General features: G+C 44.8%; 1 protein-coding gene across 5 annotated transcripts in view; it reads right to left on the bottom strand.

The window, feature by feature from the left end:
- LOC132391738 (uncharacterized) overlaps positions 1–21,363 on the bottom strand; it is a 99,492-nt gene that overhangs the window by 38,567 nt on the left and 39,562 nt on the right. For all 5 annotated transcript variants that reach the window (XM_059965298.1, XM_059965301.1, XM_059965302.1 and 2 more), the window contains exon 6: positions 9,578–9,694. In XM_059965298.1, coding sequence (XP_059821281.1) covers positions 9,578–9,694 — 117 coding nt within the window. The remainder of the gene's footprint in view (positions 1–9,577; positions 9,695–21,363) is intronic.

Below are 21,363 nucleotides of genomic sequence, written 5' to 3'. Positions count from 1 at the left end.
AATGGGCTGCCAGCAATGGTGATGGAGGTGGATACAATAGGGTCTTTTAACAGACTTTTGGATAGGTACATGGAGCTTAGTAATATAGAGGGCTATGGGTAAGCCTAGTAATTTCTAAGGTAGGGACATGTTCAGCACAAAACTTTGTTTGTTGAAGGGCCTGTATTGTGCTGTAGGTTCTCTATGTTTTTTTTCTATAAACAGTGGAAACACACCTGACTTTTAAGAAAAGGCAAATTACAAAATGAATAAACACAGTGCTAAAATTTAAAGAGCAAAGATATAAATTATGGAAAAGGAAATTGCAGCAAGTAATTTGTCCCTTTCAATAATTTATTGTACAGGAAATCTTTATCTGATCCATGTGCAAAGATCAAATGGAATATTCGAACATGACCTCATCAACAAACACAAAACAAGTTACTTCACACTTAAATCCATTTGTAGTAACTTGGATTTTGCAACCAGAGACAAGTGGCACCACTATTCCAAAAGACCATCAGACCACAACACATAAGAGCAGAATTAGGTCATTTGGCCCATCGAGTCTGCCCCACCATTCTATCATGGCTGATTCAATACCTGTCTCAACACCATTCTCCTGTCTGCTCACTTTAACCTTTGACACCCTGACTCATTAAAAACCTATCAAGCTTCAATTTAAATATACCAAATGGCTTGGCCTCCACAGCCATTCGTGGTAATGAATTCCCCAGATTCACCACCCTCTGGCTAAAGAAATTTGTCCTAATTTCTATTCTAAATGGACATCCCTCTATTCTGAGGCTGTGGTAGCTGATTCTAGAATCCCTCATGATAGGAAATATCCTCTCCACATCCACCCTATCTCGACCTTTCAATATTTGATAGGTTTCAATGAGATTCCATCCCTCACCATTATTTTAAACTCCGGTGAGTTCAGGCCCAGAGCCATCAAATGCTCCTCATACATTAACCCCTTCATTCCCAGAATCATTCTCGCAAACCTCATCCCGACCCTCTCCAATGCCAATGCATCTTTTCTTAGCTAAGGGGCCCAAAACTGGTCACAATAGTGCAAGTATTGTTGGACCAATGCCTTATAAAGTCTCAGTATTACATTCTTGCTTTTATATTCTAGTCCTTTTCAAATGAATGCTAACTTTAAATTTGCCACTGACTCAACCTGCAAGTTAACCTTCAGGGAATCCTGCACATGGACTCCCAGTTCCCTTTGCACCTCTGAATTTTGAATTTTCTCCCTGTTTAGAAAATAATCTGCACTTTTATTTCTTCTACCAAAGTGCATGACGATACACTTCCCTACATTGTATTCCATCTGCTACTCCTTTGCCCATTCTCCTAATCTCTCTGCCCATCTGCAGACTCCCTGCTTCCTCAACCTATCTGCCCCTCCACCTATCTTCACATCATCTTGCCTCTCTTTTACCCTTTAAATAATCTGAGAAAAATTTTGGTGACCCCTCTTTTATTATTGGCCAGTTTACCTTCATATTTCAACTATTTTTTCTTATGGCTTTATTAGTTGTCTTCTGTTTGTTTTGAAATGGTTCCAAATTGTCTAGAATCCCACTTCTTTTGCAACATTATGCTGTCCTCTGTTTTGCTTTTATGCTGTCTTTGCTTCCCTTGTCAGCCATGGTTGTGTCATGTAGAATACTTCTTCTTTGGATGAATCTACCCTTTGCCTTCCAAATTGCTCCCAGAAACTTGACCCATTGCTGTTCTACCATCGTCCCTGTTAGTGTCTCCTTCCAATCAACTTTGGCCACCTCCTCTCTCATGTAACTCCCTTTACTCCACTATAAAACGGATATATCTGAGTTTTGCTTCTCCCACGTAAACTGTAGGGTGAATTCAATCACATTGTAATCACAGTCTTGTAAGGGCTTCTTCACCTTAAGCTCCCTAATCAAATCTGGTTCATTACATAGCATCCAATCAGTATTGCTTTTTTCCTAGTGGGCTCAACTTCAAGCTGCTCTAAAAAGCTATCTCATATGCATTCCACAAACTCCACCTCTTGGGATCCAGCACCAACTTGCTTCACCAATATACCTGCATCTTAAAATCCCCATGACTATTGTAATATTGCCCTTTTACATGCTTTTTCTATCTCGCATTGTAATTTGCCCTTGCATCTTGGTTACTGTTAAGAGGTTTGTATATACAGTGACTCCCATTAGAGTCTTTTTACCCTTGCAGTTTCTTAACTCTACCCACAAAGATTCTAAATCTTCAAATCCCAGGTTACCAGTTTCTGAGGATTTGATTTCATTCTGATGGGAGGGGGTCTAATGGGTTGGTGTTCACAGGCTTTAACTTGGAAACATGGAAAGTGGGATTCATCTTGAATGTCTTGGGGAACTGCAAGGTGCAGTCCACCAGGTTTACACAGAACCCTGAAGGGTCCAATGAATTTGGGCGCCTCAGAGAACGCCTCTCCTTGCAGTGTCAGACAAGATCTTCAGCTGCAGGAATTCCAACCTCTGCCTCTTGCTCAAGGAAGAATGGCGAAGAATATCCAAATTCACATTCGAAAGGAGACTTCCCATGTGCCAAATGCTGTAAAGTGTTGTGGGTGACCTTTGCGCAGATCAAATGGTCACGCCACTTGTTCAGTCTTTCAGAGGCCAGGCATCTTTAAGTACATTCCATATCTTGGTTCACCCACTCTGTCTGGCCGTGGACTGCATGTGAAACCCAGAGGAAAGTCGCTGTCACCCCAATCAGTTTGCAAAACGCTCTTCAGAAACATGATGCGAATTGAGGACCATGATCCGACACAATATCTACTGGAAAACCATCGATCCTGAAGGCTTGCTGCAGGACAGTCTTGGCTGTCTCCACTACAGATGCTTCAAGGTGAAGAATTTGCAGGTCTTCAAAAAATGTTCCACAATTACCATGATAACGGTCTTCCCCTTAGAAGGAGTAGGACCTGTGATAAAGTCTATGGAGATGGGAGATGATGATCTTTCTGGAACAGGCAGAGGGTGAAGGAACCCTTGCAGTTGAGTGCGGGGCTGCTTGTTCTGGGCACACACCTCGCATGCCTGTACATATGGATGGACCTACCTCACAATTCCAGGCCACCAATATCTCCTCTTAATAAACTTAAGGGTTCTGGCAATCACTGGGTGAGATGTCACTCTTAATGCATGTCCCCACTGAAGACCCCAAGACCAGACAGGACTAGGAACAAACAGCCGACCTGGAGGGCTGTTCTGAGAAATCATCACTTGTGCCTGGGCCTTGCAAACAAGGGTGTCAATCCCTAAACAAATTGATGCTATCACCTTGGCTCGGGACAAAATGGTGGTAGGCTGGTTTTCTTATTCAGGTTCATCAAACTAATGGGACTAGGTATCTGGTTTCTGGTTCTTAGATTCTGGTCAATAGGTCAGGATGAAATTAAAATGGTTAAAGAAAAGAGACCACCTGACCAGCCTGGAATTCAATCTCTTGGCCTCCTGAACATAAGCCAGGTTCTTGTGGTCTGCCCATATGATGAAAGGGTTCTTGGCCCCCTTGAGCTAATGATGCTATTCCTCCAATGCCAACTTGACTGCGAGCGGCTCTCTATTTCCAATGTTCAGGTTCACCTCTGCCAGAGATAGCCACCTGGAAAAGAATGCACATGGGTGCAGTTTATTGTTCGAAGCTGTCTGTTGAGACAACAATTCACATACTCCGTAATTTGAGGCGTCCACCTCCACGATGAAGGGAAGGTCCAGATTAGATGCGACAAAATGGGAGCTGTCACGACCTGTTGTTTGAGCTCTGTGAAAGCAGCCTCTGCCTCAGCAGTCCAAACCAAAGGGCCCGAGGATATCTTGGTTAGTGCCGTCAATGTGGCCACCATTGAGCTGAAGTATCTGAATCTGATAAATCGTTAAAGTAGTTTCACACTTTTCTGGGTGACCTTTGCGCAGATCAAATGGTCACTCCAGTTGTTCAGTCTTTCAGAGGCCAAGCATCTTTAAGTACATTCCATATCTTGGTTCACCCGCTCCATCTGGCCGTGGACTGCATGTGAAACCCAGAGGAAAGACTCGCTGTCACCCCAATCAGTTTGCAAAACGGTCTTCAGAAACATGATGCCACACTTTTCTGTGGCCAATCTCTGACTGCCTACATCTTACTAGAGTACATCTTGCGATTGCCATTAAAGATGACAATGCCCAAAAATTAAATGGTGGTTCCATGAAATTCAGGCTTCTCCAGCTTGATGTAAAGTTCATGAGCAAGAAACCTCTTTAGGATATTTCTGACGTGAGCAACGTACTCTTCCATTGACTTCAAGAAAATTGGGATGTCTTCCAGGTAGACGAAGGCATACATATGGAGAGCATATAATTTATAAAGGCCTGGAAAACTGCTGGCGCATTCACAAGGCTGAAGGACTGACCAAATACTCATAGTGCCCTGTCAGTATGTCGGATGCCATCTTCCGCTCATCACCCTCCTTTATGTGAACCACTCCATAAGTCCAGCTTTCAGAATACTCTTGCCCCTTGGAGAATCTCGAAAGCAGTGTTCCTGAGTGGAAGAGGGTAGTGATTCTTAGCCATTACCCGATTCAGCCTCTATAATCAATGCAAGGCCGCAGACTCCCGTCCTTTTTCTGGTCAGAGAAAAAGGCAGCGTCGGCTAGAGAGGTGGAGGGCCAAATAAATCCTAGTGCAAGATCCTCTTTAATATACTCTGTCGTGGCGCTTATCTCCTGGCCTGTGAGAGTGTTTAATCGTCCCTGCGGAGAGCAACAGGCAGTAGATTTATTGCACAGTCATAGGGTCGGTGTGGTGGAAGAGTCGAGGCCTCTCTATTACTGAAGACCTCTTCCAAATCCTTGCAGATGGAAAGGATTTCTACTGGCATGGGTGCTACAATTACCCCTGAACCTTTGTCTGAGGATAACTTCAGAGACTCTGTTGGTAGTAGGGGGTGCTTCGGCAGACCCCAGAGTTGCCCCATAGGTCCACAAGAGTCTTTAGCGAAAACAGAAGCCAAACCACAGTCCAAATCCTCATCTGTCTCCTCAGACATCAACAACAAGGTGTGGCAAATGGTCCTTGTGTTCATGGGCCTAGTTTCCAAGGATCTTTGTCCTGCAGCCTTCCCCTTAGACGGGACCTGCCAACTGGAGCCCTTACGCTTAACTGCTAGAGTTCCATACTGCTTGGAAACCTCCTTGGATTGCTCCTGAACTAGAGATCTCATTCCAGTGCAGTCCTGACTGGACAGTGTCAGAACTTGCACAGGTCTATTGGCTGGAGCTGGCGTCTTCCCTTGAAGGTAGGACTAGGTCTCCTGAAGGTTCCAGGTTACCCTGAGCAGAGGTCTGTCCATGTTGGCTGTGGTCATGGGAGTCTGGGGTCGGAACAACAAGCTGAAAAAAACCCTCTGACAATGTATGGACCAAGCTGTGATGCTCCCCTCTGTCCAGTCCATGGATGGGTTAGGTTGAGACAGCCAAAGGTACCCGCAGATCAGGGGTATGAGTGGAGTGTCAATAAAGTAGAAATTAATGTCTTCCACATGATCCCCTATCTGCAAAACTGTCGTCTATTGCTAGATCCGGCCAGAGCCTAGCAGGCAACTATCCAAGACAGTTGAAGGCAAGGACTGACTCAACTCTCACAACAGTATGTTGAACCCACAGGCGGCTCCTTTATCCAGAAAATTACCCACAGTCCCAGAGACTACAGAAGTCTTCACCTGCCTCAAGTTCTTATGGCAGTTGAACTCCACCTTCAGCATGAAACCAGAATCTGTGGGGTTGGGCAGAGTGGCTGCTACCATCATGGTCCTCCCAACACGCCTGTCTTAGCAGTTCCCCAGGTGGCCTGCTTTCCTGCGGGAAACGTTGCAACCTTGACTCCAGCACTGGGACCTTTCATCAGCGGAGAGTCTAGTGCAACCGACCTGCATGAGTTCGACTGGATCTTGAGCAGGCCATAGGCTGGTCATGGTCTGAGGTTGGGGAGTGGAACAACGATGCGGAGTCCTGGCTCAGCCTAGCTCTCTTCAAATTCATGATGTAATCTCACTTGCACTCTGCCAGCTGATTATGGAGACGGATAGGCTGGTTGATGAGAAGTTCTCTGCTGGCTCTCCCAAGGCGAGGGCATTTCTCAGTTTGTCTCGGAATCCATAGCAGTATAGAGTGGCCAAGGCCTCCTCGTTCCAACCACTCTCCTAGGGCAATGTCCAAAATTCGATTGCATAGTCAGCCGCTGACTGTTCCCCCAGCCCCCTGTCAAACCTTCATCAGTGCTCTGAGGCTTGGTTAGCTCAGCGGAGTGATGAAACACCTCCCTCATGGTGGCCGAACAAATCTCTGACATGCATTCCCAATGTGCGGTGGCCCAGGCCAGGGCTTTCTCAGTCAGAAGAGAGATAATGAAAGTCACCTTTCTGCACTCCAAAGGGAACCGGGATGGCTGGAGCTCAAACACTAACAAGCACTAGGTGAGGAAGCTGCAGCAAGAACCCAGGTCACCATGGAACCTCTCCAGGGTTGGAAGATGTATTGGCTCTGGAGCAGGACAACTGGTTCTCTCAAGCGACTCCGACCTCCTCCTTGCAAAAATTGACCAATGGCTACCTGGAGGTCATGCACCTCCAGGGTCTGTTGCCAAGTATCTTCGCTGTGGCTGGTCACAGCGGACAAAAGGCTCAGTACCCCACTGGGCCCATACTGTGGCTCATTCGTACTGTGATGAAAGTCCTTGACAAGAATGGCTTGGATCCAAATGCTGGAGTATCCGAGGCTAGGATTGAGACACGGTTTTAAACTGGTTCGAGAATCTGAGCACAAAACGGACACTAGCAAAAATCACGAGTAGGCTTACGATTGAGCACCAAACCTCAGTTCAGGTGCCCCTTAAACGCTCAATCCCTGATGCCCAAAACATGATCACCAATTAACAGAACTGTCCTGAATCTTTAAAAGGGGCTGCACCAGCTATCCATACTCCAGGGAGTCAGAGTATCGGAACCTCGGAAACTGCCGTGAATGGGTGTGTGTTGTAACACTGGAGGGCAGCATGCCATCTAAATCTATGTTTCACATCCATAGAATCTGCTTCTCTAACTCTGGAATCCCTTAGCAGTACTGCTCTCCTCTTCTCTTCCCCTTGCAGACTCTGTGCCAGACACCCAGTCATTGCAGTTTCCCCCTGGTGGGTCCCACCCCTCCCAACAGTATACAATTCTTATTATTGAGGGGAATGGCCGTAGAGGTACTATGCATTGGCTGCCTTTCCTTTTTCTGACAGTCACCCAAGTACCTGGCCCCTGCAACTTAGGGTTGACTCCCTGTAGCTCCCTTCTTTCACCTCCTTATTCTGCAGGTCATCCAGCTGCAGGTCCATTTCCTAAACAAGTTCTCTAAGGAACTGTAGCCTAATGCACTTCATGCAGATGTAGTTATCAGGAGAGTGGAGGTCACCCACAGATCCTGCATTTTACATATAGAACATACCGCTAACCCATTCTCACCACACTAGCTATGTACTAATAGACAAAGAAAAGAGTAAAACAAAACTTACTAGAACTTATTTAGAGCCTTCATCCCTTCTTGCCCAAAACTTGTGAGCCAAAGTTGCACCACTCAAACGCTGGCCACTCACACAATGGGCACTCCGCTTACACCTTGCTTTTTTTTATTGGCCTTTGCTGAATGCCTAATAGATTGTTATGACTGCAATCTGCCAAAAAGTCCCAAAAGGCTACAAGCTCACAAGTTCAGGCTCCCTCTCCCACAAGCAAGGGCTCAAAGAAAACTGTTGGCAGGGATCACGTATTTGTCAGAAGTGAATTGGCCTATCCAGACTGTGGTGAGTACCAGACAGCCATTCCACAGGGTTTCATCAGACAAACTGAACTACCCATCGCATTGATCAACTCTCATCAACAGCAAACCAGAGATTTAATTCAATGTTAACTGATTAAACATTTTATGGATACTAGAGTAAAGAATGACATACACAATTTTAAGACAGAAGCTGAAATAATATAAAAAGTTTACATTTTTTAACTTTCTTTATTACGCAAATTAAATTGTTTTTGAAATGCTAGCTCTGGGAAATTCACATTAATTATTCCTTCGTGTACAAAATGAATAGATAGATAGATAAATAGATACTTTATGTATCCCCAAGGGGAAATTCAACATTTTTCCAGTGTCCCATACACTTATTGTAGCAAAACTAATTACATACAGTATTTAACTCAGTATAAATATGATATGCATCTAAAATCACCCTCCCAAAAAGCATTAATAAATAGCTTTTAAAAAAGTTCTTAAATAGTTTACTATTTATGGGAATATGGAATGCATTTCATGGGACCCAGTACCCAGGTTTGACAGGAACCTGTTATAGGAATTCACAAATCCTAAAAAGCACCAGAACTGTGACAAGTCCTTTAGCTGTGGGTCATCCACCACCGCTTGAATTTTTTCAGCACACTTCTGTAATACTTGTTTGTTAATGGTGTGACCATAGTAAGTGATGCTTGGTTTAAAGAATTCACACTTACAGCATCATGCTCTGAGCCCATAATCTTTTAATCTTTTTAACACTGTCACTCTCATCATTATCAGATTTTTCCTCAACAGCATGCAGGCTATTGTTCTGTTTGAAACTGCAACTTGACTTTTTATCTTTATCTTTGCCCGCACACTCCATTTATTTTCGTCCAACCAACATGTTCTTTCTATGCATTCTACTTTGTTGCATTTTGTGCAAGTTTTACCTTTAGACCTATATTTCTTCAGTTCAGCCACATAAGCCCTAATCTGCAATTCCATTCCAAAGCCACTGACTAGATGAAATGAAATTAATATTTCTTTAAGTTCTGAATAAAGAAATGATAAATATTAGCTTTATTTGTCACACGAATATTGAAATACACAGTGAAATGTGTCATTTGCATCAATGACCAACACAGTCCAAGGATGTGCTGGGGCAGTCCGCAAGTGATACCATGCTTCCAGCACCAACAAAATACATAAATAGTACTTTAAAAGAGGAATAACGAGGGAGTATTCATGGGATCATAGACTATTCAGAAATCTGTTGATGAAGGGAGAGAAGCTATTTCTGAATTATTGATTGTGGCTCTTCCTAGATTATTGTAAAGTGTTGCTAATATGCCCACCTAACCAATATTTCTGGCAGTTCATTCCAAATATACACCACCCTTTGCATAAAGAAGCTGCCCCTGATATCTCCTTTAAATCTCTTGCCTCTGATGTTAAACATATGCTATCTTGACTTCAGCAACCCCACTCTGAGAAAAAGACTATGTGCTTTCACCCCTCATGATTTTATATACCTCTAACAGGTATATAAATCTCCTATGTTCCAGGGTATTAAGTCCTATACCATGCACCCTCTTATTGTAACTTAGGTCCACAAGCCCAGGCAACATCCTGGTAACATATTTTTCGTCCCTTGGAATATGCCTTAAGGTTCAACACCCTCCACAATAAATTGACAAAAGAACCTGCAGCAGAATTGAAAGTAATGGACGGCTTTAGTGAGCAGGATCATGTCTTAATACTTGCATGTGTGTTACTGGCTGGATCTCCACCTTCATTCATTTCTTTGAAGTTCCAATGTTCCTGTCGGCACTCCAAAGAGTCACTTAAGGTCTGCAAATAGTTTTGTGGCTGTCCCTTAGGCTAAAATATTAGAAAGAACAAGTGACAGTAGTGATTATCTGTGAAACTAGAGCAATGGCAATACTTAATTTTTTCACTGTCTGAGAATTCAGTTAATTTCTTAAAGATTAATTTTCATTCTCATTAGCAAGCCTTATCTGCCCGCAGTACATGGTGTAAGTTCAGTTGCAAACTCTTAGTATTTTCTGCACGAAACACAGGAAGCTGTAGTAAACAACAACACACACAAAATGCTGGTGGAACACAGCAGGCCAGGCGGCATCTATAGGGAGAAGCATTGTCGACGTTTCATCAAGAAGCTGTAATAAACATGGCTTTATCTATTAACGTACTCTCAAAGTGGAATGCACTGCAATTGAAACACTAACTTGTAATATTAACATTTCCGTCTCAGAATAGGTTCATAGGTTCAGTGGCACAAAGCGCATTAGTTCAGGACTGTGTAGGTCTAGTAATGTGGGTGCTGGGGCAGTGGGTTGGAGATTGGAGACTGTCTGGCTACTTCACAGAACACTTCCATTCAGCCCAAGCCTCCAGAAGGCTGTCACATCAACTTTCCAGCAAACTTCCACTCTGTACTCTATAGTGTCGTTCAAGGTTCAACATAAGCTCCAGCAACTTGACTTCCATCTTTTGATTGGGTACATAGTTAATACTGAAAGCAACACTTTTCAAATATCCAGTCCTTCCTGTTTTTATCGGCATTGGCAAGTTCTGTTATAAGGTCATATGGTTGTAGCATTAACACCGTTTTCCTCTCTCCCCCTTGGATACTGCCTAATGTGTTGAGTATTTTCAGCATTCTCTTTTGATACAGGTTTTCAGTCATTGCATGTTCCAGCATGCTCGTTGAATTGTAGAATCATACAGCACAGAAACGCATCCTCTCAGGCCACCACATCCATGTCATGCCTGATACCTTTCTATGCTAATCCCATTTGCCTGAATTAGGTTCATGTCTCTCTAAATCTTTCCTATCCAAGTAGCTGTACAAATACCTTTGAAAAATTATCATTTTGTAACTACTTAAAAATGCAATAAAAAAAGTTTTCAAAAAAAAAAGCTGCAGCATAAAACAGATAACTCTTTATTTCTTTGTACTCTGATAATACACCCTGGGAAAATAATGTCTCTTAGAAAAATGAACTTAATGAGAAATAAAATTGTATCTTCAAAAACAAAAAAAAAAATTCTGATTGGATCAGTCTCTCCTATCTCCTCTGGTAACTCATTCCAGATAACCTCGGATTTCTCTTGTCTCACCTTTCATGTGTGGCCACAACTTCTAGACTTTCTTGCCCTGGGGGAAAAAATTAGTCTTTCTCTCAGCCCTATCTATGACCCTCTTACTCTATACTATAAATCCCTGTAAGTTAATTCCTCAACCCCCTTTGTTCTAGACTATCCAACCTCTTCTTATAGCTACAAGACAATGGGCAAGGAATAGAGTGTGGGGAAGTGAATGGTTACCCGCTTTGTTGCATTGAATAAAGGCATAGACTATTTCCTAAGTGGGGAGCAAGTTCAGAATTTGGAGGTGCAAAGGAATTTAGGAGTCCTATTGCAGGATTCCCTAAAGACCAACTTGCAGGTTGAGTCAGTAGTAAGGAAGGCAAATGCAATTTTACCATACATTGCGAGAGGACTAGAATATAAAAGCAAGGGTGTAATGATGATGCTTTATAAGGTGTTGAAAACAGTTTTGGGTTCCATATTTAAGAAAATATGTGCCGGCATTAGAGAGGGTCCAGAGATTTACGAGACTTATTCTGGGAATGAAAGGGTTAATGCACAGGGAGTATTTAATGGATCTGGGCCTGTACTCACAGGCAGAAGAATAAGGGTGGATCTCATTGAAACCTACTAAAAATTGAAAGGCTTAGACAGAGTGGACATGGAGGAGATGTTTCCAATAATAGTGGGAGAGGCTAGGACAAAAGGTCACAGCCTCAGAATTGAAAGACATCCTTTTATTATAGAGGCAAAGAAGAATTTACTTAGCCAGAGGGTGGGAATTCATTGCCACAGACAGCTGTGGAGGCCGAGACATTTGGTTTATTTAAAGCGGAAGTTGATACCTTCTTGATTGGTAACGGCATCAAAGGTTACAGGGAGAAGGCAGTAGAAAGTGGTTGAGAGGGGAAATAAATCAGCTGTAGTTGAAAGGCAGAGCTGACTTGATGAGCCAAATGGCTTAATTATACTCCTATTCCTTATTCCTTTTTCCTGGCAACATTCTGATCTCTCTCTCTCTCTCTCTCTCCCTCTCCCTCTCCCTCTCCCTCTCCCTCTCTCTCCTCTCTCCTCTCTCTCTCTCTCTCTCCCCCTCTCTCTCTCCCTCCCTCTCCACCCTCTCTCTCTCTCTCTCCCTCTCTCTCTCTCTCTCTCTCTCTCTCTCTCTCTCTCTCTCTCTCACTCTCATCCTTCCTGCAGAGTAGCAACCAGAACTGCACACAATACTCCAAATAACACACACAAAATGCTAGAGGAATTCAGCAGAGAGGGAAATTGATGCTGTCAAGAGGATGGTTTTGATACATCGACCTCTGTGTTGTGGGCCCAGCTTGCTTCCACTGCATCACTCTGCTACACTGACGTGGGTCCCAGCTGTGCCTGCCTTTTTGTCAGCTATGTTCCAGTGGAACAGTCCACGTTTCAAACCTACATTAATGTTACTCCCCAACTTTTCACACGCTACATTGACAATTGTACTGGTGCTGCTTCCTGAACCAATGTGGAGCTCATCAACTCCATCAAATTTGCCTCCAACTTCCATCCTGCCCTCAAATTTAACTGGTCCATTTCCAACACCTCTCTCCCCTCTCTTGATCTCTCTCTGTCTCTATCTCTGGAGACAGCTTTTATACTGATATCTTTTATAAACCCACTGATTCTCACAGCTACCTGGACTCTTCCCACCCTGTCACTTGTAAAAATGCCATCCATTTCTCCCAATTCCTCTGTCGTGGCGTATCTGCTCTCAGGTTGAGGCTTTTTGTTCTAGAACGAAGGAAATGTCCTTCTTCTTCAAGAAAAAGGATTCCCTTCCTCCACCACCAATGCTGCCCTCAACCACATCTGTTCCATTTCATGCACGTCTGCCCTCACCCCACCCTCGTGCCACCCCAGTAGGGATATGTTTCCTCTTGAGCTCACCTACCACCCCACCAGCCTCCACGTCCAGCACATAATTCTCTGGAAGTTCTACCATTGCCAAAAGGATCCCACCACCAGGCTCATCTTTCCCTCCTCCCACGTTCTACTTCCCTATGCAAATTTCTCGCCCAGTCATCCATCCACACTGATCTCCCTCCTGGCACTTATTGTTGCAAACAGAACCAGTGTTACACCTGCCCTTACACCTCCTCCCATTCAAAGCCAAAAACAGTCCTTCCAGATGAGGTGACACTTCACCTGTGAGTCTGCTGGAGTCATCTACTTATCCAGTGCTCCTGATATGGACTGACATAGACGGTGAGACTGCTTCACCGAGCACCTATGTTCCAACCGCCAGAAAAAGTGGGATCTCCCAGTGGCCACCCATTTAATTCCATTTCCCATTTCCTTTCTGACACGTCAGTCCATGGCCTCCTCTACTGCCACGATGAAGCTACACTCAGGTTGGAGGAGCAACACCTTATATTTTGTCTGGGTAGCCTTTAACATGAAGGCATCGTTTTTTCAAACTTTCAGTAATGCCCCCTACCTTCACCATTCCCCATTCCCTCTCTCACCTTAGCTACCCATCCTCCTGGTACTCCTCCCCCTTCCCTTTCTTCCGTGACGTTCTGTCTTTTCCTATCAGATTCCTCTTTCTCCAGCCCTTCATCTCTTTCACCAATCAACTTCCCAGCTCATTACTTCATCCCTCCTCCGCTCCTGGTTTTACCTATTACCTACTACCTGGTATTTTTTTCCTCCCCTCTCTCCCACCTTTTCACTCTGAATTCTCATCTTTTTCCTCCTGTCCTGATGAAGGGTCTTGGCCTGAAACGATGACTGTTGACTCTTCTATAGATGCTGCCTGGCCTGCTGAGTTCTTCCAACATTTTGTGTGTGTTGCAGAGGAATTCAGCAAGTCAGGCAGCATCAATGGAAATGAATAAAAAGCCGCTGTTTCAGGCCTCAACCCTTCTTCTCGACTCAAAATGAAGGGGTAAAGCACCAGAATAAAAAGGTGGAGGACAGGGAAAGAGGCAGCTAGAAGATGACAAGTGAAGCCAGGTGGGTAGGAAAGATAAAGTGCAGGAGAGGAAGGAATCTGATGGGGGAGGAGGGTGGACCATAGGAGAAAGAGAGGGAGGAGTGGAGCCAAGGGAGGTGATAGGCAAGTGAGAAGAGGTAAGACACCAGTGAAGGGAATAAAATAAAAGGGGAGGAGGTGGTTTTTTTAACTGAAAGGAGAAATCCATATTCATGCCATCAGATTGGAGGCTACCCAGACAGAATATAGGTGTGGCTTCTCAACCCTGGGTGTGGCCTCATTGTGGCACAAGAGGAGGCCTTGGCCAACATGTCAGAATAGGAACTGGAATTGGAATTAAAATGTTTGGCCACCTGGAAATTCCGCTTTTGGCAGATGGAGAAGAGGTGCTCAGCAAAGTGGTCCCTCAGTTTATGACGGGTCTCACCAGTGTAGAGGAGCCTGCGCTGGGAGAACCAGACACAACAGATGACCCCAACAGATTCACAGGTGAAGTGTTGCCTCGCCTGGAAGGTCTGTTTGGGGCCCTGAACAGAAGTGAGGGAGGAGGTGAGTGGGCAGGTATAGCACTTTGGCCGCTTGCCGGTATTGCGCAACCAAGATTTGTACAGCTGCAACATGAAGTCCAACCTTTATACTCAAAACTTTGAATATGTATTTTTTTTAGTTCCAAAGTCCATGAAACTGTCTTTCTGCAACATCTGGCAGTTGCTACTCAATGTTTAATGTTTATGTTTCAAATTAAAATTTCAATTACTTTCACTAAACACAACTCAAATCAAATGGGAAAAACAATTAGTCAAATAAACAGTAGTAACTGACTGCGTGATAGGATGAATGCAAATTGGGGTAATTAAACACTGAGACTGTTTGTTATTGTTTCAGTCACTGCCCTTCCTCATAATTGGATGGCACTTAGAGCACCGTGTCACCAGTATAACGCTGTTTCTACTTAATCATTGACATTGCCTGTGTTCTCTCCACCCATTCCCCAGATGCAACTCAATACACAGTTGTTTTCCCATTTTCAATTTGTGAGAACATGGTAGGGAAATTAATGTAGAAAGTTCTAAGGGATAGGATTAATGTATATTTGCGAAGGCATGGGCCGATCAGGGACAGTCAGCATGGGTTTGTGCAGGGAAAACCCTGCCTCATTATTTAAATTCAGTTTTTTTGAGGAGGTAGCTGAGCAGTCCTGACGAAGGGTCTTGGCCCGAAACGTTGACAGCGCTTCTCCCTGGCCTGCTGTGTTCCACCAGCATTTTGTATATGTTGTTGTTTGTATTTCCAGCACCTGCAGATTTCCTCGTGTTAACAGATTCAAATCTGGTTTAATGGTGGAAACATGCTTTTCTGATTGGAAGCCTGTGACCAATGGTGCACCGTAAGAATCAGGGCTGGGTCCTTTGCTGCTTGTGATGTATATTAACAACTTGGATGTGAATGCAGGAGATACAATTGTTAAGTTTGGGGGATGACATGACAGTTGCCAGTGTCGTGGATTGAAAGAAAGGTTATGTTACACTACAGCAGGATATTATAGATCAGGTGGGAAGTTGGACAGAACTTTGTCAGATAGAATTTAATCCCAACAGCTGAGAAGAAATACACTTTTGGAAGTCAAATAGGGGTAGGATGTAGGTTACTAAGAAATGCTGATGAACAAAGGGACTTTAGGATTCAAGTCATTGTTCCTTGGAAGTGACAACACAGATAGCTAAGGTACTACATTCTTGTACCCCAAGGTCTCATAGTTCAATAACACTCACCAGAGTTTTGCCCTTCACTGTGTATGTCCTGTCTGGTTTAACTACAAATTTCATCACTTCAGTCTTGCCTATTACAAGTTGCACCTGCCATTCCCTCATTAATTTTCCCACTTGAATTAGATCCTGCTATAAACTTTCTTCACTGTACACTGCACTACCAGTTTTGGTGTCATCTGCAGACTTTCTAATCATGCCACCTATAGTCTCTTCCAAATCATTAATTTATATATATATAAAATTAACAACTAAGGTGTAATTTCTAAGGTAGGGCCATGTTCAGCACAGCTTTGTGGGCCGAAGGGCCTGTATTGTGCTGTAGGTTTTCTATGTTTCTATGATCCATCACCAATCTCTGCAGCATACCACTGATCTGAAATTCATTGATTCAAAATAATTCTAATCAAAAATAATTATGATTTCAGTTTTCCTATTTTGCCCTGAATCCTTTGTATTCTAATCTTCTGGATCAGTTTGCCATGCGGAACCTTGTCAAAGTCCATGTAGGCAACATCTACTGCCTTGCCTTTAGCAAATTTCTTGGGCCCCCCCTCGAAAAACTCAATCAAATTTGAGTGGCATGATCTTTCATAAACAAAGACATACTATCACTAGTCAATCCTTAAATTTCCAATTGAAAATACATCCCATCTCTCAGAATCTCTTCCTGTAAATCTCCCACCACCATCAGCCTCTAGTTTCCCAGCTTGTCTTTTTAGCCCTACTTAAATAGAGGCATAACATTATCCACCCTCCAGTCTTCCGGTGCCTCACCCCTGGCTAAAATATTCACAAAAACCACTGCCGGGGCTGAGCAATCTCCTCCCTTGCTTCCCAGAGTCATAGGATGCATCTAGTCAGGCCCAGGGATTTTATCTACCTTCATGCACTTTAAAATGGTTAACACTTCATCTTTCATAATGGTGATGTGGAGGTGGTGGAATCAGATACAATTACAGCCTTTAGACAGGCACATGTAGAGGTTGGCATGAACATGGTGGGCTGAAGGGCTTATTTCTATGCTGTACAACACTATAGCTACCTCATGACTCGCTGAGTATTTCCAACCTTTTCGGTCTTTATTAAGTAAATGGTAAAATATTTAAATTTAAAACAGCCTCTCTTAACACATTAATATTGTTAGTATAATGGAAAAGCGTTTCAAAGGCTGTTTATATTACGTTAAAAATTGAATTAATTCGATGCTTAAGAAATGATGCTAACTGCAAGGAATGTGCTGGAACATAATTATATTTCAGCCCTCCAGATTGTGAAGGGTGGGGCATCAATTTAGACTGTGGTGTTTTGTTTGAAATTGGCAGAAAAGCTGTGCTAGAAGAAGTACATTATATCTATCAAGGAGCTAACAAATTATTGTCTTTGAACAAGGAAAAAGAGTGACAAAACGCCAAAATAATAATATACAGAGAGATCAAAGGAGGAATTGAGGCAGTCAATGGACCATATTAGTGGAAATAACATAACTTATGGCAGCACACACAACATTCTGGAGAAACTCAGCAAATCAGGCAACATCTACGGAAATGAATACACAGTTTGGCATCTTCAACGAAACAGTGCCACCTAACGCATCTTTACCTCCCCCAACTCTCTGCTTTCCACTGGGGGCTCTCTCTCTATAATTTTCTTGTCCATTTGTCTCTCCCCGCTAATCTCCCTCCTACCACTTATCCATGCAAGTGGAAAAAGTGCCACACCTGCTCATTTACCTCCATTCAGGGCCTCAAAACAGTCCTTCCAGCTGAGGAAGCACTTCACCCGAAGATCTGTTGAGGTCGTCCACTGCATTCAGTGCTCCCGATGCAGCTCCTTTACATTGCTGAGACCTGATATAGATTGGAGGTCCACTTTATTGAGCATCTCTGCTCTGCCCACAAAAAGCAAGATTTCCTAGCAGGTAGCCAATCATTTTAATTTCAATCCCCATCCCCATTCTGACTTGTTGGTTCATGGCCTCCACTTCTACCATGATGAGGCCACTCTCAGGTTGGAGGAGCAACACATCATCCTCTGTCTAGGCAGCACCAAACCTGATGGCAAGAACATAGATTTCATCCTCTTCTGATAACTCCCCCACCCTCCCTTTTCTCCAATTCCCCACTCTACCCCCCTGTTAACTTTGCCTTTTCTACCTATTACCTCCCAGCTTCTTCATCCCCTCCACTCCCACCCATCTGGCCTCACCTATTAACTTCTAGTTTGTACTCCTTACTCTCTCTCCACCTTCTTATTTTGGCTTCTTCCCCCTTCCTTTTCAGTCCTGAGGAAGTGCCGCGGCCTGGAACGCTGACTGTTTATTCTTTCCCATAGATGCAGCTTGACCTGGTGAGTTCCTCCAGCTTTTTGTGTGTGTTGCTTTGGATTTCCAGAAACTGTAGAATCTCTAGTGTTTTATAATTTATGGCAGAATGCTATCAAATTAGTTTGAGAGTCCAGTCACACAACAGCTCAATCAATGAAGGGGCAGACAGGAATGATTAAATCAATTGCAAAGAATAAATGGGACAAATGATAAGACCATAAGAGCAGAATTAGGCCACTCACGAAGCCCGAGCAGTATGCTTCCCCTACACCGGGTTCCCCAAGACAGGACACCAACCCGGACGGAGGACCAGTGACCCCAGTATCATGTCTTCCCAGGGAACCCCAAAGGGACCAGCTTGTCCAGGCTCCCCAACCCAGTTGACTCGGCAGAGCACATCACCTGCCTCCCTCGCGGCCCACACCGGGGAACCCAAGACGCCACAGCTATGGAAGGGTAGGCAACATGGCAGGCACCGCCAGTGCTGCCAGAGCAAGAGGAAGACCAACAGGCCTGAGCAATTAATGCCACAAGGTCCATCCTGAAGCTCTCCAGATACAATGGTACCAGCCACCTGGAGCCTTACCTAGCACAAATCAAACTTGCTGAATGACACAATGGGTGGAGACGTACTGAGACGGTGGTGCACCTTGCTCTGGTGCTGGAGGGGTACGTCAACCGAACGCCAGCTGACAGCAGCGTGACTACAGGGCCCTTGTAGCAGCATTTCGAGCAGAGGCCATCGGAAGAAGCAACGAAGGAAGAACCGGGTTTTAGATGGCATCACATGGGTGAAATCTCGTGGCATTCGCAGCAGATCTCCGTAACTGTGCTCAGCACGGCCCACCCTCCTGCGTCCCAGGAAGAGTTTGACCTCCACGCTGTTGCAAAGGCGCTGATGCCGGAGCACCTTCAGCAGCCTGTTCACCTAACATCTAGACCCCCAAGGTGTTCCAGTGTCACCCACACGCCATAAGCCTCTGCTTGTATCACCGAGGTGGAGGAGTAACTGACAAGGAGGATCCCGTGAGACAGGTATGACCAGCGCCGCACCAACCTTGCCTTGTGCCACAAGTTAGCTCTGCTACCACTACAGCCCAGAACTGCCCCACACCAGTGCCACGCCACAGCCCAGCACAGCCACTGGGAAATGCCGAGCAGGCAGTGCCATGAGGGAAGCGCTGCTTGAGAATCCCTCCACTATCAGATCCCAGGGTGGGCCACTTGGGTGGACTGCGTGGCGGAGGGCATCAGATGCCGTGAATTGGTAGGAGTGTGGGGTCAACCATCATCGTCATCCATCCGGTACCCTCACCAACGTGGACCAACCATCTCCACCCAGAAGGACAACGGCATCAGTCCAGCTGGCTACGGTCCCCGATGGCTGTGCGGTGAAGAGAGGTAAGTGGTGGCTGCACGTTGCAGTGGCAAACGAGGTGTGGCTAGCTGTCATCTGGAGCTCCCTGCATCATCGGCCTGGACCCGTTGTCCCACTGGGAGCCCTGTGTGGATGTGCCGGGAGTGACACCCTGCCTCGGTGCTGAAGCCATGGCTCTCTGGCAGGGCAGCTGCAGAAAACGGACCAGGTGGGCGCAGCAACAATGACCAATGGCCACCCTAGTGCAACTCACTGGCCCCTGATGTCAATAACCGCATCAGCACAGCCCAACAACATCAGCAGCGCTACTGCGGCACCCTCCAGAGAGACCGTGCGGGCATTGCGAGAGCTGAGGCAACAGAGAAGCAAGGGCTTGGATCAGGACCAGTGGAGGGGCCTGAAGGACCTCCTGGACCAGCACCTCCATATCTTCGCAGCCAGGGATGAGGACTGCAGATGCACGGGGCAGTGCAACGCCACATTAACACTGGGGACGCCCAGCCCTTTCACCAATGGCCCCACCGCATGGCTCTCGCTAAATGCCAGGTAGCAGAGCAGCTAATCAAAGAGCTGGCAGTGGCTGGCATCATTGAGCCCTTTGACAGCCCGTGGGCAGCCCCAGTGGTGTTGGTCAGGATATAAGATAGGTTGTGGCAGTAATGTGTGATTACCGACTCCTACCCACTGTCCCAAATTGATGCTGCCCTGGACTGTGTCGTGGGTCGACCTGGTTCAGCATTGGCATTGGCATGTCAAACTGGCCCCAATGGCCTGGCCCATGACTGCCTTCCCCATTGATCAACAGTTGTGGCACTTCCTGGTAATGCCATTTGGCCTTTGCAACACCCCAGCCATTCGAGAAACTGACGCAGAGGGTGCTGGCTCACATTTGGTGGAGTCGCTGTGTCACCTATTTGGACGATCTCCTGGTGCATGCCAGTGTTTTTGATGATGCCCTGCGGAACTTGGAAAGACCTTTGCTGCTGTCCGCCAGGCGAAGCTGTGCCACAACCCCACAAGATGCTGCCCGCTGCGTAGATGTAGCTCCTGGGGCACCTGATGTATGTGGAAGGCATGGTGATGGACCCTGAGAAGATGGTGGAGGTCAGGGAATGGCCCAAATCCTGCAATGTCTCCAAGGTTTACAGCTTCCTGGGCTGACATCATACTACTGCCAGTTTATTAAGCACCTCGCCAATATCGCCAGTTCCCTGCAACAGCTCACTGAGAAGGGGAGGCCCTTCGTCTGCACTGACACCTATGCTGCTGCCTTTGATCAGCTCTTTTCTTTTTCCAATATTTTTATTAGTTTCTACACAGAGGAATACAGAATACAAGAAAGTGTATATAAGAGGTCAGAAAAGATAAAAGAAAACCACCAGTTACATATATCTGTTCATAACAATTACATTACCCCGTATTCATATAAGTTATATAATAGTTATATTAAACTATATTAATTTATTACAAAATGAAAAAAAATCTAACCCCTACCAAGACCGAAGCTGGTAAAGTCCATTACAGAGAAAAGAAGGCAAATACCTTCTTATATAATAAAAATGAATAATAGCCAACATCTGAGTTTAAACAATAAATTGAAGGTTTTGAAAATAATTCAGAAAAGGTCCCCACAGTGTTTGAAAGTCTTGACGAGATTCAGAAATTGAACGACGAATTTTCTCTAAATCTAAATATGACATAATGTCAAATAACCATTGAGCGTGAGGAGGAGGAAGAACATCTTTCCATTTAAACAAAAGCACCCTCCTAGCTATAAGAGAGCTAAAGGCTAAAATATGTAAATTAGATGCCTTCAACTTAATATTTTGTCCTGCAACAATACCAAATAGGGCCATCAGAGGGTTAGGCTTAAAATTGACTTTAAAAAGTAAGGAAAAAGTTTGAAAAACTTCCTTGCAATATTTTTTAAGATTCAGGCAGGACCAAAACATATGAATTAATGAGGCTTCTCCATTATTACATCTGTCACAGTAG

The sequence above is a fragment of the Hypanus sabinus genome, chromosome 3 (assembly GCF_030144855.1).
Source record: "Hypanus sabinus isolate sHypSab1 chromosome 3, sHypSab1.hap1, whole genome shotgun sequence".
Classification (NCBI taxonomy): Eukaryota; Metazoa; Chordata; class Chondrichthyes; order Myliobatiformes; family Dasyatidae; genus Hypanus; species Hypanus sabinus.
The sequence above is the reverse complement of the archived record's forward strand: the minus strand, read 5'-3'. Positions and strand labels throughout refer to the sequence as shown.